The sequence below is a fragment of the Protomyctophum parallelum genome (assembly GCF_964188405.1).
Source record: "Protomyctophum parallelum genome assembly, chromosome: 8".
Lineage (NCBI taxonomy): Eukaryota > Metazoa > Chordata > Actinopteri > Myctophiformes > Myctophidae > Protomyctophum > Protomyctophum parallelum.
The window spans coordinates 52,084,392-52,102,664 of NC_139703.1; the positions used below are offsets into that span (position 1 = coordinate 52,084,392).

The 18,273-nt window shown below is 41.4% G+C and overlaps 1 protein-coding gene across 1 annotated transcript in view; it reads right to left on the reverse strand.

Moving 5' to 3' along the window:
- Window positions 1-18,273, reverse strand: part of LOC310863082 (macrophage-stimulating protein receptor-like) — a gene marked incomplete at its 3' end in the record, with an annotated part of 72,833 nt that overhangs the window by 43,449 nt on the left and 11,111 nt on the right. Inside the window, exons 3-4 of the mRNA XM_083771205.1 lie at window positions 3,554-3,730; window positions 96-215 (exon numbers count right to left, since the gene is read on the reverse strand). Of these exons, the coding sequence (XP_083627331.1) occupies window positions 96-215; window positions 3,554-3,730 (297 nt within the window). The remainder of the gene's footprint in view (window positions 1-95; window positions 216-3,553; window positions 3,731-18,273) is intronic.

Sequence of the window (18,273 nt, forward strand, 5' to 3'; positions counted from 1 at the left end):
ATCAATCAATCAATCAATCAATCAATCAATCATTCATTCATTCAATCAAGAATCCTCACGGATTCAGCTGTTACAGTTGCTATTGAGAAAAGCACCTTATTTCCAGCCACAAAGAGAAGCGACGTCTCTGAACGAACATCTGCTTCTCTGCTCACCGGGTCCTCTCCCAGGGAATAGTTGGCAAAGATGGTAATGCGGGCGAGAGACAGAATGACCTACAGAGTGGAACAGAAAGAGACATTCATGTGTTAAAGTGATGTTGGGTTAGGGTTAGGTTAACCCTAACCCTAAAGAGACATTCATGTGTTAAAGTGATGTTGGGTTAGGGTTAGGTTAACCCTAACCCTAACCCTAAAGAGACATTCATATGTTAAAGTGATGTTGGGTTAGGGTTAGGTTAACCCTAACCCTAACCCTAACCCTAACCCTAAAGAGACATTCATGTGTTAAAGTGATGTTGGGTTAGGGTTAGGGTTAGGGTTAGGTTAACCCTAACCCTAACCCTAAAGAGACATTCATATGTTAAAGTGATGTTGGGCTTTGGTAGAACATTGGGTTGAATATAAAGACATTCATATGTTAAAGTTAAAGTGATGTTGGGTTAGGGTTAGGGTTAGGGTTAGGTTAACCCTAACCCTAAAGATACATTCATGTGTTAAAGTGATGTTGGGTTAGGGTTAGGTTAACCCTAACCCTAACCCTAACCCTAAAGAGACATTCATATGTTAAAGTGATGTTGGGTTAGGGTTAGGGTTAGGTTAACCCTAACCCTAACCCTAAAGAGACATTCATATGTTAAAGTGATGTTGGGTTAGGGTTAGGGTTAGGTTAACCCTAACCCTAACCCTAAAGAGACATTCATATGTTAAAGTGATGTTGGGTTAGGGTTAGGTTAACCCTAACCCTAAAGAGACATTCATATGTTAAAGGTATATTCAGTGATTTCACTTAATTCAAATATCACTTATTTTTTTGTTTTGTTGTGATAATCCTCCCTACTATAGAGTGTGCTGGCCATATAAGGAGTTCCTCCCTGTCCCCAGTTAACCCCTGGGGGTCAAAAAACCTTAGGTTTTGTTTTTGACTCTCTATCCTGATTGGACGAAAGGCTGGGTCCCACAGCCAAAAACGAAACCTAAGGTTTTTTGAGTGAAATCACTGAATATACCTTTAAAGTGATGTTGGGCTTTGGTAGAACATTGGGTTGAATATAAAGACATTCATGTGTTAAGGTGATGTTGGGCTTTGGTAGAACATTGGGTTGAATATAATTACTCATTGGTACATAAACAAACTCAAACTGAGCACATTCTTCTTCCTCGTTCTCATCACACACGTTGTAGTCTATAATAATATTGGTGATCTAAGGAGTTTGGTGAGCTCGAGAACTGCCATCAAGGCCGGGTAATATGACCAGGGCAGGCCTGTCACAATTACAGTGTGACAAAACCACCTAACCGCAATTATTTGAGGTAATCGCAATTATTTGAGATAAACGCGATTATCAACTAGTCCCGCCATAGCCCCCGCACTGCATGTTGGGAGAGATACAGCTTAATGTAGGGGTCACCTATTGCTGTGCAACACCCCCCTCGTGTTCTCACCACCCATTTGGGCTACACCACACACACTAACCTACACCATTCTCCACCCGCAACACAGAGCCCTTATTGGCTAGCCCGCTCACATGCCGATCCCCACGCAGCAAAACACAGCTGTGATTGGCCAGCCACACACACACACACACACACACACACACTACATCTCATCGGCACAACACGCATAGTTCTTCCGAGCATTATTTCCCAGTCCCACCACGGACTCATAGTAACCTCACAACAGTGTCACTGCAGGGTTCACACTGTGGAGGGGACTTGAACTGACATGTGAGTGACTGTGTGTGTGTGTGTGTGTGTGTGCGTGCGTGCGTGCGTAAGTGTGTGTGTGTGTGTGCGTGCGTGCATGCATGCGTGCACACTGCACACGCGCGCAGTACCCATACTATTTACCCAGGGTGTGTGTGTGTGTCTACGATGTGTAGCCATCCGCTATTGTCTCCACCAGGCCGAAGGCATGGGGGGAGAGTATGTTGTGCACTCCGTCCGTCCGTCCGTCCGTCCGTGTGTGTGTGTGTGTGTGTGTCCGTGAGCAGCTAATCTCGGCCACCGTTAACCCGGTCGATGCCAAATTTTGCACACACACTCCCTGGATGCCAACGATGAACCTTTGCCCCAAAGTTTCCACAACGGCCTGTTATAGCGCCACCAGGAGGCCGCTTTGTGCAAAATAAGTTTTTGCATGCCAAATTTTGCACACACACTCCCTGGATGCCAACGATGAACCTCTGCCCCAAAAATTCCAGAACGGCCTGTTATAGCGCCACCAGGAGGCCGCTTTGTGCAAAACAAGTTTTTGCACAGTACACCTACAGATTTTGTCCAAACATCGCGCAAATTGGTACACAGTCTCTCTAGAGCCATTCAACGAAACGGGTCTTTCAGATTTCTCAGACTCCATCCTGATTGGTTAAGATTGGCTTCCAAAGTTCCCAGGAGTGCTCAGTTTCAAACAAAATGCTGCAAATCATGAACACATCGCGTGATTTCCGTGAAATTGTGCACCCACATTCCCACTAGGAACCGAGGACGAAATGCCACATGAACAATTTCAAATCAGCCTCAAGGTGGCGCTATAACTGGCCGAAAAGTGTTTTTACCTCTAACTGCACGGATCTGTGGATAATTTACTTTTGTTGCCCTTTTATCCAACCACCAGATGAAGGCAAGCTGCAATGTCCTACATTCCTATCCTGGTGGAGACCTGTGCCCAGAAGGGCACTTTTTCTAGTTACATGATGTGAAGGACACAATACTGGGTTTAAAAACACAGCGGCAACACGAAGTGGATGCTGTCAAATCCTGCAATTTCCTTCTTCCCATTGCGCTGCAACGTAGCTAGGATGAGCGAATTCTAGCGAATTACATTTGTTCCATTGTTCAATGCCAAAAAACACGATTAAATTGTGTTTTTGTCAAATCACAATTATTTGTATGACATTTTTATCGTCACATTTTGCAATCTAAATATAAAACATCCATCTGAAATGTGTACATACAGTAACAGGACTATGATTTTGTTCTGTATTTGCAGAATCCGCTTTGTATGTGCAAAATGAGTGATTTTGGTTACTACTATTGCTTTAAAGGTATATTCAGTGATTTCACTCAAAAGACCTTAGGTTTCGTTTTTGGCTGTGGGACCCAGCCTTTCGTCCAATCAGGATAGAGAGTCAAAAACGAAACATAAGGTTTTTTTTACCCCCAGGGGTTAACTGGGGACAGGGAGGAACTCCTTATATGGCCAGCACACTCTATAGTAGGGAGGATTATCACAACAAAACAAAAAAAATGTGATATTTGAATTAAGTGAAATCACTGAATATACCTTTGCTTTAACACAGAATGAATTGATCAATTTAGAACTTGATCAAACACACCACCCCATAATGAACACCCCAGCTGGCCATAGTTTTTTCCCCCTGTCACATTGCTACCTGCAGAATCCTGCCGTCTGAGGTGCCCAGGTGTGCCAGCGTGTCACTGCCCAGGGTGGTGACCAGGACGGAGGTGAACAGAACGTGGGTCATCTTCTTGTTGAAGAGGTCCACCCTGTAACAGGGCTTGGACACCATGGTGGGTTTGATCCTGCACGTGTCGTTGAAGTCTGGGCTCTGTGCAACACAAGAGAAGAACACGCTCACATTCCGTTCTTACACTATTACATTCTGACCTGAGATCAGATTCTAAAAATGTTCTTCTACATCCTGACAGTTTTCTGAAAAAGCCATGTTTCTGTGTCAGTCGTTCTTCGCTTTTTCAAAAATAGCAGACCTACAAGCTCGTAGCGCGCCACTCGGTGGCGCGCTATGAGCTTGTAGATCTGCTGTTTTTCAATAGCTAAGGCATGACATAATGCTAACACAAAAAGGGGTTCCCGCCCCAAAATGGGTTAAAATGTAATTAACACAAATAAACAAACTACTGTGTAGTGAAATTATCATCAATACAAAGGATGTAATTGTCGATAATGTAACTGGCAAGATAATACAGGCATAAACATGATAGTTTTGTTGTTTAGGGGGGTACGGGAAGCAGTATTTACAGAGGAAGTGTCCTGGTCTGACGAGGTCATAAAACCAGGTCATTAAACACAAACTCTGGCTCCGGAATGTCATATATAGTCACTTACTGTCTGTAGTGTACTACTATTTTAAATAGTGAAAATATGTGAGGATCGGCTATGTTCACTACTTCTGTGCGACATGCACTCTTGTATGATTAAGTAGGGCATTCATTTACAAAATAACTCGTTTAAATGTGGATATACAATTAAGGTTTCCGCCGAATAGCAACAATATGTTAGCTCGGGCGATGATTCTCAAACCTTTTCATTTCAGGGACCCCCGGTTTTATGTGTATTATTAGGCTATTCAGATACATTTGATATACATGTTGTCTTCTCTCTGGGACCACGATCTACACTGTGAAGTCTTCCATGTTAATTGTAACTCTGACCCGTAAGGGTCACTTTAGACCTAGCCTGAGCTAACGTGTTAGGTTTCTGGTCTAGAGGGGGCGGGTCGCGGCTGAGATTTGCGCACGCCCTGATTGGATCTCATCGATCTGTCCGTCACCCCCAGCCCCTCCTCTCCCCCCTATAGTCACATAATTTGGAGCGACGCCCACCCGGAAGGGTTGACTCCCACTTTTAGACCAGAGCGGCCAATGCGTTCCTGCAGGCTTTACATTTTTGCACCAACAAAAATGAAAGCCTGGTACCGAGGCTACTTTAGACCTGAAGTTGACAAACAGTGAACTAGGAGTCTTCTCAACACAACCCTACCCTGAGGGAATATTCAAAGCAGATGTTTGGGTATTGCTTTGTCACCATGATGTGCACACAGAATGACAGCGCATGATGTACGAGTGAAGATTCTTGGCAAAGTGGCCAGTTAAAATGGGACGTGGTTAACCACTTATATACTTCATTAACCAGAGTGCCAAAGCGGTCCACTAGGCTCCCTCCATCTACACACCCAAATCCAAACCCAAACCAAAAAGTATAGGAATAGGGTCCTCACCCACCACCCAAGGGACCACTAAACACTGTCACACACCACCCAAGGGACCACTAAACACTGTCACCCACCACCCAAGGGACCACTAAACACTGTCACACACCACCCAAGGGACCACTAAACACTGTCACACACCACCCAAGGGACCACTAAACACTGTCACACACCACCCAAGGGACCACTAAACACTGTCACACACCACCCAAGGGACCACTAAACACTGTCACACACCACCCAAGGGACCACTAAACACTGTCACCCACCACCCAAGGGACCACTAAACACTGTCACACACCACCCAAGGGACCACTAAACACTGTCACACACCACCCAAGGGACCACTAAACACTGTCAACACACCACCCAAGGGACCACTAAACACTGTCACACACCACCCAAGGGACCACTAAACACTGTCACACACCACCCAAGGGACCACTAAACACTGTCACACACCACCCAAGGGACCACTAAACACTGTCACCCACCACCCAAGGGACCACTAAACACTGTCACACACCACCCAAGGGACCACTAAACACTGTCACACACCACCCAAGGGACCACTAAACACTGTCACCCACCACCCAAGGGACCACTAAACACTGTCACACACCACCCTAGGGACCACTAAACACTGTCACACACCACCCAAGGGACCACTAAACACTGTCACACACCACCCAAGGGACCACTAAACACTGTCAACACTGTGCTGTCAGTTTCTGAGATGTTTTAATCATTTAAACATAATAGTAACCTAATAGGCCTTAAAGGGACCTTTTTGCAAAAAAATATATGTTAATGACGTTTAGAAGCTTTAGATCACTTTCCTGGGGGTATTTATGTGTGTAATATGTGGTTTTAGATATTTTAGATTGTAGCAGTGAGCCTGTTGTCTCTGATGTCATGGACACTGGTCTCACTACCTTCCTGGACTACAATTCCCATAATTCTTTGGTGCACTGCTCCTCCTTGTGGATAGGGGGAGAGCTGTCTTACTGAGACAACATGTAGTCCAGGAAGGAAGGTGAGCCCAGTGTCCATGACATCAGAGACACTGGGCTCACTGCTACAATCTAAAATATCTAAAACCACATATTACACACAGAAATACCCCCAGGAAAGTGTTCTAAAGCTTCTAAACGTCATTAACATATATTGATATATAGGTGAAGTGTCCCTTTAACCTATAGTCTCGTGGCTCTATACTAGAAGGTGTATATAAGCGCATATTTCTCGTTATGACACATCTATTCGCCAGAATTGTCACGTTTTCAGGTGGGTTGCCATTTCCAATTTCATGTTTCACTTGTTTATCTTGTATCACTTCTCGAAATTCTCGAAATGGAATGAAATTGGTATACAGACATTTTATTTTATTTTGTCTCACTAAAGAGCTGGAGAGATGGGAACACCCCTCTATACAATGATTACCATCAGAATATAGAGATAAACACTTATTTAAAAATATATATCATTTACACTCCCTTAAAGTTTCACCTTGTTTTTTAGCCCCCCCCCCCCCCCGCACTTATTGTAAATGGACTTGTTAGAATGTTCTGCTCCTTACTGTATGTACTCTTCCCTCTCCTATCTTGTGTATTTTGATGATTTCGTTTGATGTGCAAAATAAACAAAGATGATCTGCACTTCCTTTTTACATATTGTAAATTGACTTGCTGCTTCTGTACTCTTCCCTCTCCTATCTTTTCATGTATCCGTTTCCAGGCACTCCAATAAAATGTGTGAAAGGCAAAGCCCAGCGCAGTCTATAACCCCCAACACACACACACACACGCACACACGCACACACACACACACACACACACACACACACACACACACACACACACACACACACACACACACACACACACACACACACACACACACACACACACACAACACACACACACACACACACACACACACACACACACACACACACACACACACACACACACACACACACACACACACACACACACACACACACACAGCTCCATGTTTTTATTGTCATTGATTTATAACTCTGGTGTGTTAACCCCCCAGGTGTAGTGAACACATGGAAGGCATAAAGATAAAGCCACACCTTTCTGTTCTGTAGCACAGACACCATGTTGTTCTTAGACTGCAACCATAACGTTAAACTGCAGTAGTTTGCACTCTACTCCACTAACACACTGATTCCAACCATAACGTTATACTGCAGTAGTTTGCACTCTACTCCACTAACACACTGATTCCTATTGAACCATAACGTTATACTGCAGTAGTTTGCACTCTACTCCACTAACACACTGATTCCAACCATAACGTTATACTGCAGTAGTTTGCACTCTACTCCACTAACACACTGATTCCTATTAAACCATAACGTTATACTGCAGTAGTTTGCACTCTACTCCACTAACACACTGATTCAACCATAACGTTATACTGCAGTAGTTTGCACTCTACTCCACTAACACACTGATTCCTATTGAACCATAACGTTATACTGCAGTAGTTTGCACTCTACTCCACTAACACACTGATTCCAACCATAACGTTATACTGCAGTAGTTTGCACTCTACTCCACTAACACACTGATTCCTATTGAACCATAACGTTATACTGCAGTAGTTTGCACTCTACTCCACTAACACACTGATTCCAACCATAACGTTATACTGCAGTAGTTTGCACTCTGCTCCACTAACACACTGATTCAACCATAACGTTATACTGCAGTAGTTTGCACTCTACTCCACTAACACACTGATTCCTATTGAACCATAACGTTATACTGCAGTAGTTTGCACTCCACTCCACTAACACACTGATTCCTATTAAACCATAACGTTATACTGCAGTAGTTTGCACTCTACTCCACTAACACACTGATTCCTATTGAACCATAACGTTATACTGCAGTAGTTTGCACTCCACTCCACTAACACACTGATTCCTATTGAACCATAACGTTATACTGCAGTAGTTTGCACTCTACTCCACTAACACACTGATTCCTATTGAACCATAACGTTATACTGCAGTAGTTTGCACTCTACTCCACTAACACACTGATTCCAACCATAACGTTATACTGCAGTAGTTTGCACTCTACTCCACTAACACACTGATTCCAACCATAACGTTATACTGCAGTAGTTTGCACTCTACTCCACTAACACACTGATTCCTATTGAACCATAACGTTATACTGCAGTAGTTTGCACTCTACTCCACTAACACACTGATTCCTATTAAACCATAACGTTATACTGCAGTAGTTTGCACTCTACTCCACTAACACACTGATTCCTATTAAACCATAACGTTATACTGCAGTAGTTTGCACTCTATTCCACTAACACACTGATTCCAACCATAACGTTATACTGCAGTAGTTTGCACTCTACTCCACTAACACACTGATTCCTATTGAACCATAACGTTATACTGCAGTAGTTTGCACTCTACTCCACTAACACACTGATTCCTATTGAACCATAACGTTATACTGCAGTAGTTTGCACTCTACTCCACTAACACACTGATTCCTATTAAACCATAACGTTATACTGCAGTAGTTTGCACTCTACTCCACTAACACACTGATTCCAACCATAACGTTATACTGCAGTAGTTTGCACTCTACTCCACTAACACACTGATTCCTATTGAACCATAACGTTATACTGCAGTAGTTTGCACTCTACTCCACTAACACACTGATTCCTATTGAACCATAACGTTATACTGCAGTAGTTTGCACTCTACTCCACTAACACACTGATTCCTATTGAACCATAACGTTATACTGCAGTAGTTTGCACTCTACTCCACTAACACACTGATTCCTATTAAACCATAACGTTATACTGCAGTAGTTTGCACTCTACTCCACTAACACACTGATTCCTATTGAACCATAACGTTATACTGCAGTAGTTTGCACTCTACTCCACTAACACACTGATTCCTATTAAACCATAACGTTATACTGCAGTAGTTTGCACTCTGCTCCACTAACACACTGATTCCAACCATAACGTTATACTGCAGTAGTTTGCACTCTACTCCACTAACACACTGATTCCTATTAAACCATAACGTTATACTGCAGTAGTTTGCACTCTACTCCACTAACACACTGATTCCTATTAAACCATAACGTTATACTGCAGTAGTTTGCACTCTACTCCACTAACACACTGATTCCTATTAAACCATAACGTTATACTGCAGTAGTTTGCACTCTACTCCACTAACACACTGATTCCTATTAAACCATAACGTTATACTGCAGTAGTTTGCACTCTACTCCACTAACACACTGATTCCTATTAAACCATAACGTTATACTGCAGTAGTTTGCACTCTGCTCCACTAACACACTGATTCCTATTAAACCATAACGTTATACTGCAGTAGTTTGCACTCTACTCCACTAACACACTGATTCCAACCATAACGTTATACTGCAGTAGTTTGCACTCTACTCCACTAACACACTGATTCCTATTGAACCATAACGTTATACTGCAGTAGTTTGCACTCTACTCCACTAACACACTGATTCCTATTGAACCATAACGTTATACTGCAGTAGTTTGCACTCTACTCCACTAACACACTGATTCCAACCATAACGTTATACTGCAGTAGTTTGCACTCTACTCCACTAACACACTGATTCCTATTAAACCATAACGTTATACTGCAGTAGTTTGCACTCTACTCCACTAACACACTGATTCCAACCATAACGTTAAACTGCAGTAGTTTGCACTCTACTCCACTAACACACTGATTCCTATTAAACCATAACGTTATACTGCAGTAGTTTGCACTCTACTCCACTAACACACTGATTCCAACCATAACGTTATACTGCAGTAGTTTGCACTCTACTCCACTAACACACTGATTCCTATTGAACCATAACGTTATACTGCAGTAGTTTGCACTCTACTCCACTAACACACTGATTCCTATTGAACCATAACGTTATACTGCAGTAGTTTGCACTCTACTCCACTAACACACTGATTCCAACCATAACGTTATACTGCAGTAGTTTGCACTCTACTCCACTAACACACTGATTCCTATTAAACCATAACGTTATACTGCAGTAGTTTGCACTCTACTCCACTAACACACTGATTCCAACCATAACGTTAAACTGCAGTAGTTTGCACTCTACTCCACTAACACACTGATTCCAACCATAACGTTAAACTGCAGTAGTTTGCACTCTACTCCACTAACACACTGATTCCTATTGAACCATAACGTTATACTGCAGTAGTTTGCACTCTACTCCACTAACACACTGATTCCTATTAAACCATAACGTTATACTGCAGTAGTTTGCACTCTACTCCACTAACACACTGATTCCTATTGAACCATAACGTTATACTGCAGTAGTTTGCACTCTACTCCACTAACACACTGATTCCTATTAAACCATAACGTTATACTGCAGTAGTTTGCACTCTACTCCACTAACACACTGATTCCAACCATAACGTTATACTGCAGTAGTTTGCACTCCACTCCACTAACACACTGATTCCAACCATAACGTTATACTGCAGTAGTTTGCACTCCACTCCACTAACACACTGATTCAACCATAACGTTATACTGCAGTAGTTTGCACTCTACTCCACTAACACACTGATTCCTATTGAACCATAACGTTATACTGCAGTAGTTTGCACTCTACTCCACTAACACACTGATTCCTATTAAACCATAACATTATACTGCAGTAGTTTGCACTCTACTCCACTAACACACTGATTCCTATTAAACCATAACGTTATACTGCAGTAGTTTGCACTCTACTCCACTAACACACTGATTCAACCATAACGTTATACTGCAGTAGTTTGCACTCTACTCCACTAACACACTGATTCCAACCATAACGTTATACTGCAGTAGTTTGCACTCCACTCCACTAACACACTGATTCCTATTGAACCATAACGTTATACTGCAGTAGTTTGCACTCTACTCCACTAACACACTGATTCCTATTAAACCATAACGTTATACTGCAGTAGTTTGCACTCTACTCCACTAACACACTGATTCCAACCATAACGTTATACTGCAGTAGTTTGCACTCTACTCCACTAACACACTGATTCAACCATAACGTTATACTGCAGTAGTTTGCACTCTGCTCCACTAACACACTGATTCCAACCATAACGTTATACTGCAGTAGTTTGCACTCCACTCCACTAACACACTGATTCCAACCATAACGTTATACTGCAGTAGTTTGCACTCCACTCCACTAACACACTGATTCCAACCATAACGTTATACTGCAGTAGTTTGCACTCTACTCCACTAACACACTGATTCCTATTAAACCATAACGTTATACTGCAGTAGTTTGCACTCTACTCCACTAACACACTGATTCCTATTGAACCATAACGTTATACTGCAGTAGTTTGCACTCTACTCCACTAACACACTGATTCCTATTGAACCATAACGTTATACTGCAGTAGTTTGCACTCTACTCCACTAACACACTGATTCAACCATAACGTTATACTGCAGTAGTTTGCACTCTACTCCACTAACACACTGATTCCTATTGAACCATAACGTTATACTGCAGTAGTTTGCACTCTACTCCACTAACACACTGATTCCAACCATAACGTTAAACTGCAGTAGTTTGCACTCTACTCCACTAACACACTGATTCCAACCATAACGTTAAACTGCAGTAGTTTGCACTCTACTCCACTAACACACTGATTCCTATTGAACCATAACGTTATACTGCAGTAGTTTGCACTCTACTCCACTAACACACTGATTCCTATTGAACCATAACGTTATACTGCAGTAGTTTGCACTCTACTCCACTAACACACTGATTCCTATTAAACCATAACGTTATACTGCAGTAGTTTGCACTCTACTCCACTAACACACTGATTCCAACCATAACCTTATACTGCAGTAGTTTGCACTCCACTCCACTAACACACTGATTCCAACCATAACGTTATACTGCAGTAGTTTGCACTCCACTCCACTAACACACTGATTCAACCATAACGTTATACTGCAGTAGTTTGCACTCTACTCCACTAACACACTGATTCCTATTGAACCATAACGTTATACTGCAGTAGTTTGCACTCTACTCCACTAACACACTGATTCCTATTAAACCATAACGTTATACTGCAGTAGTTTGCACTCCACTCCACTAACACACTGATTCCAACCATAACGTTATACTGCAGTAGTTTGCACTCCACTCCACTAACACACTGATTCCAACCATAACGTTATACTGCAGTAGTTTGCACTCTACTCCACTAACACACTGATTCCTATTAAACCATAACGTTATACTGCAGTAGTTTGCACTCTACTCCACTAACACACTGATTCCTATTGAACCATAACGTTATACTGCAGTAGTTTGCACTCTACTCCACTAACACACTGATTCCTATTGAACCATAACGTTATACTGCAGTAGTTTGCACTCCACTCCACTAACACACTGATTCCTATTAAACCATAACGTTATACTGCAGTAGTTTGCACTCTACTCCACTAACACACTGATTCCAACCATAACGTTATACTGCAGTAGTTTGCACTCTACTCCACTAACACACTGATTCCTATTAAACCATAACGTTATACTGCAGTAGTTTGCACTCTACTCCACTAACACACTGATTCAACCATAACGTTATACTGCAGTAGTTTGCACTCTACTCCACTAACACACTGATTCCTATTGAACCATAACGTTATACTGCAGTAGTTTGCACTCTACTCCACTAACACACTGATTCCAACCATAACGTTAAACTGCAGTAGTTTGCACTCTACTCCACTAACACACTGATTCCAACCATAACGTTAAACTGCAGTAGTTTGCACTCTACTCCACTAACACACTGATTCCTATTGAACCATAATGTTATACTGCAGTAGTTTGCACTCTACTCCACTAACACACTGATTCCTATTGAACCATAACGTTATACTGCAGTAGTTTGCACTCTACTCCACTAACACACTGATTCCTATTAAACCATAACGTTATACTGCAGTAGTTTGCACTCTACTCCACTAACACACTGATTCCAACCATAACCTTATACTGCAGTAGTTTGCACTCCACTCCACTAACACACTGATTCCAACCATAACGTTATACTGCAGTAGTTTGCACTCCACTCCACTAACACACTGATTCAACCATAACGTTATACTGCAGTAGTTTGCACTCTACTCCACTAACACACTGATTCCTATTGAACCATAACGTTATACTGCAGTAGTTTGCACTCTACTCCACTAACACACTGATTCCTATTAAACCATAACGTTATACTGCAGTAGTTTGCACTCTACTCCACTAACACACTGATTCCTATTAAACCATAACGTTATACTGCAGTAGTTTGCACTCTACTCCACTAACACACTGATTCAACCATAACGTTATACTGCAGTAGTTTGCACTCTGCTCCACTAACACACTGATTCCAACCATAACGTTATACTGCAGTAGTTTGCACTCCACTCCACTAACACACTGATTCCTATTGAACCATAACGTTATACTGCAGTAGTTTGCACTCTACTCCACTAACACACTGATTCCTATTAAACCATAACGTTATACTGCAGTAGTTTGCACTCTACTCCACTAACACACTGATTCCAACCATAACGTTATACTGCAGTAGTTTGCACTCTACTCCACTAACACACTGATTCAACCATAACGTTATACTGCAGTAGTTTGCACTCTGCTCCACTAACACACTGATTCCAACCATAACGTTATACTGCAGTAGTTTGCACTCCACTCCACTAACACACTGATTCCAACCATAACGTTATACTGCAGTAGTTTGCACTCTACTCCACTAACACACTGATTCCAACCATAACGTTATACTGCAGTAGTTTGCACTCTGCTCCACTAACACACTGATTCCAACCATAACGTTAAACTGCAGTAGTTTGCACTCTACTCCACTAACACACTGATTCAACCATAACGTTATACTGCAGTAGTTTGCACTCTGCTCCACTAACACACTGATTCCTATTAAACCATAACGTTATACTGCAGTAGTTTGCACTCTACTCCACTAACACACTGATTCCTATTGAACCATAACGTTATACTGCAGTAGTTTGCACTCTACTCCACTAACACACTGATTCCTATTAAACCATAACGTTATACTGCAGTAGTTTGCACTCTACTCCACTAACACACTGATTCCTATTAAACCATAACGTTATACTGCAGTAGTTTGCACTCTACTCCACTAACACACTGATTCAACCATAACGTTATACTGCAGTAGTTTGCACTCTACTCCACTAACACACTGATTCCTATTAAACCATAACGTTATACTGCAGTAGTTTGCACTCTACTCCACTAACACACTGATTCCTATTAAACCATAACGTTATACTGCAGTAGTTTGCACTCTACTCCACTAACACACTGATTCCTATTAAACCATAACGTTATACTGCAGTAGTTTGCACTCTACTCCACTAACACACTGATTCCTATTAAACCATAACGTTATACTGCAGTAGTTTGCACTCTACTCCACTAACACACTGATTCCTATTGAACCATAACGTTATACTGCAGTAGTTTGCACTCTGCTCCACTAACACACTGATTCCTATTAAACCATAACGTTATACTGCAGTAGTTTGCACTCTACTCCACTAACACACTGATTCCTATTAAACCATAACGTTATACTGCAGTAGTTTGCACTCTACTCCACTAACACACTGATTCCTATTAAACCATAACGTTATACTGCAGTAGTTTGCACTCTACTCCACTAACACACTGATTCCTATTAAACCATAACGTTATACTGCAGTAGTTTGCACTCTACTCCACTAACACACTGATTCCTATTAAACCATAACGTTATACTGCAGTAGTTTGCACTCTACTCCACTAACACACTGATTCCTATTGAACCATAACGTTATACTGCAGTAGTTTGCACTCTACTCCACTAACACACTGATTCCTATTGAACCATAACGTTATACTGCAGTAGTTTGCACTCTGCTCCACTAACACACTGATTCCTATTAAACCATAACGTTATACTGCAGTAGTTTGCACTCTACTCCACTAACACACTGATTCCTATTAAACCATAACGTTATACTGCAGTAGTTTGCACTCTACTCCACTAACACACTGATTCCTATTAAACCATAACGTTATACTGCAGTAGTTTGCACTCTACTCCACTAACACACTGATTCCTATTGAACCATAACGTTATACTGCAGTAGTTTGCACTCTACTCCACTAACACACTGATTCCAACCATAACGTTATACTGCAGTAGTTTGCACTCTACTCCACTAACACACTGATTCCTATTGAACCATAACGTTATACTGCAGTAGTTTGCACTCTACTCCACTAACACACTGATTCCAACCATAACGTTAAACTGCAGTAGTTTGCACTCTACTCCACTAACACACTGATTCCAACCATAACGTTATACTGCAGTAGTTTGCACTCTACTCCACTAACACACTGATTCAACCATAACGTTATACTGCAGTAGTTTGCACTCTGCTCCACTAACACACTGATTCCTATTAAACCATAACGTTATACTGCAGTAGTTTGCACTCTACTCCACTAACACACTGATTCCTATTAAACCATAACGTTATACTGCAGTAGTTTGCACTCTACTCCACTAACACACTGATTCCTATTGAACCATAACGTTATACTGCAGTAGTTTGCACTCTACTCCACTAACACACTGATTCCAACCATAACGTTATACTGCAGTAGTTTGCACTCTACTCCACTAACACACTGATTCCACCATAACGTTAAACTGCAGTAGTTTGCACTCTGCTCCACTAACACACTGATTCCTATTAAACCATAACGTTATACTGCAGTAGTTTGCACTCTACTCCACTAACACACTGATTCCTATTAAACCATAACGTTATACTGCAGTAGTTTGCACTCTACTCCACTAACACACTGATTCCTATTGAACCATAACGTTATACTGCAGTAGTTTGCACTCTACTCCACTAACACACTGATTCCTATTAAACCATAACGTTATACTGCAGTAGTTTGCACTCTACTCCACTAACACACTGATTCCTATTAAACCATAACGTTATACTGCAGTAGTTTGCACTCTACTCCACTAACACACTGATTCCAACCATAACGTTATACTGCAGTAGTTTGCACTCTGCTCCACTAACACACTGATTCAACCATAACGTTATACTGCAGTAGTTTGCACTCTACTCCACTAACACACTGATTCCAACCATAACGTTATACTGCAGTAGTTTGCACTCTACTCCACTAACACACTGATTCAACCATAACGTTATACTGCAGTAGTTTGCACTCTACTCCACTAACACACTGATTCCAACCATAACGTTATACTGCAGTAGTTTGCACTCTACTCCACTAACACACTGATTCCTATTAAACCATAACGTTATACTGCAGTAGTTTGCACTCTACTCCACTAACACACTGATTCCTATTGAACCATAACGTTATACTGCAGTAGTTTGCACTCTACTCCACTAACACACTGATTCCTATTAAACCATAACGTTATACTGCAGTAGTTTGCACTCTACTCCACTAACACACTGATTCCTATTAAACCATAACGTTATACTGCAGTAGTTTGCACTCTACTCCACTAACACACTGATTCCTATTGAACCATAACGTTATACTGCAGTAGTTTGCACTCTACTCCACTAACACACTGATTCCAACCATAACGTTATACTGCAGTAGTTTGCACTCCACTCCACTAACACACTGATTCCTATTAAACCATAACGTTATACTGCAGTAGTTTGCACTCTGCTCCACTGACACACTGATTCCTATTGAACCATAACGTTATACTGCAGTAGTTTGCACTCTGCTCCACTAACACACTGATTCCTTTTAAACCATAACGTTATACTGCAGTAGTTTGCACTCTGCTCCACTAACACACTGATTCCTATTAAACCATAACGTTATACTGCAGTAGTTTGCACTCTACTCCACTAACACACTGATTCCTATTAAACCATAACATTACTGCAGTAGTTTGCACTCTGCTCCACTAACACACTGATTCCTTTTAAACCATAACGTTATACTGCAGTAGTTTGCACTCTACTCCACTAAGACACTGATTCCTATTAAACCATAACGTTATACTGCAGTAGTTTGCACTCTGCTCCACTAACACACTGATTCCTTTTAAACCATAACGTTATACTGCAGTAGTTTGCACTCTACTCCACTAACACACTGATTCCTATTAAACCATAACGTTATACTGCAGTAGTTTGCACTCTACTCCACTAACACACTGATTCCTATTAAACCATAACGTTATACTGCAGTAGTTTGCACTCTACTCCATTAACACACTGATTCCTATTGAACCATAACGTTATACTGCAGTAGTTTGCACTCTACTCCACTAACACACTGATTCCTATTAAACCATAACGTTATACTGCAGTAGTTTGCACTCTACTCCACTAACACACTGATTCCTATTAAACCATAACGTTATACTGCAGTAGTTTGCACTCTACTCCACTAACACACTGATTCCTATTGAACCATAACGTTATACTGCAGTAGTTTGCACTCTACTCCACTAACACACTGATTCCTATTGAACCATAACGTTATACTGCAGTAGTTTGCACTCTGCTCCACTAACACACTGATTCCTATTAAACCATAACGTTATACTGCAGTAGTTTGCACTCTACTCCACTAACACACTGATTCCTATTAAACCATAACGTTATACTGCAGTAGTTTGCACTCTACTCCACTAACACACTGATTCCTATTAAACCATAACGTTATACTGCAGTAGTTTGCACTCTACTCCACTAACACACTGATTCCTATTGAACCATAACGTTATACTGCAGTAGTTTGCACTCTACTCCACTAACACACTGATTCCAACCATAACGTTATACTGCAGTAGTTTGCACTCTACTCCACTAACACACTGATTCCTATTGA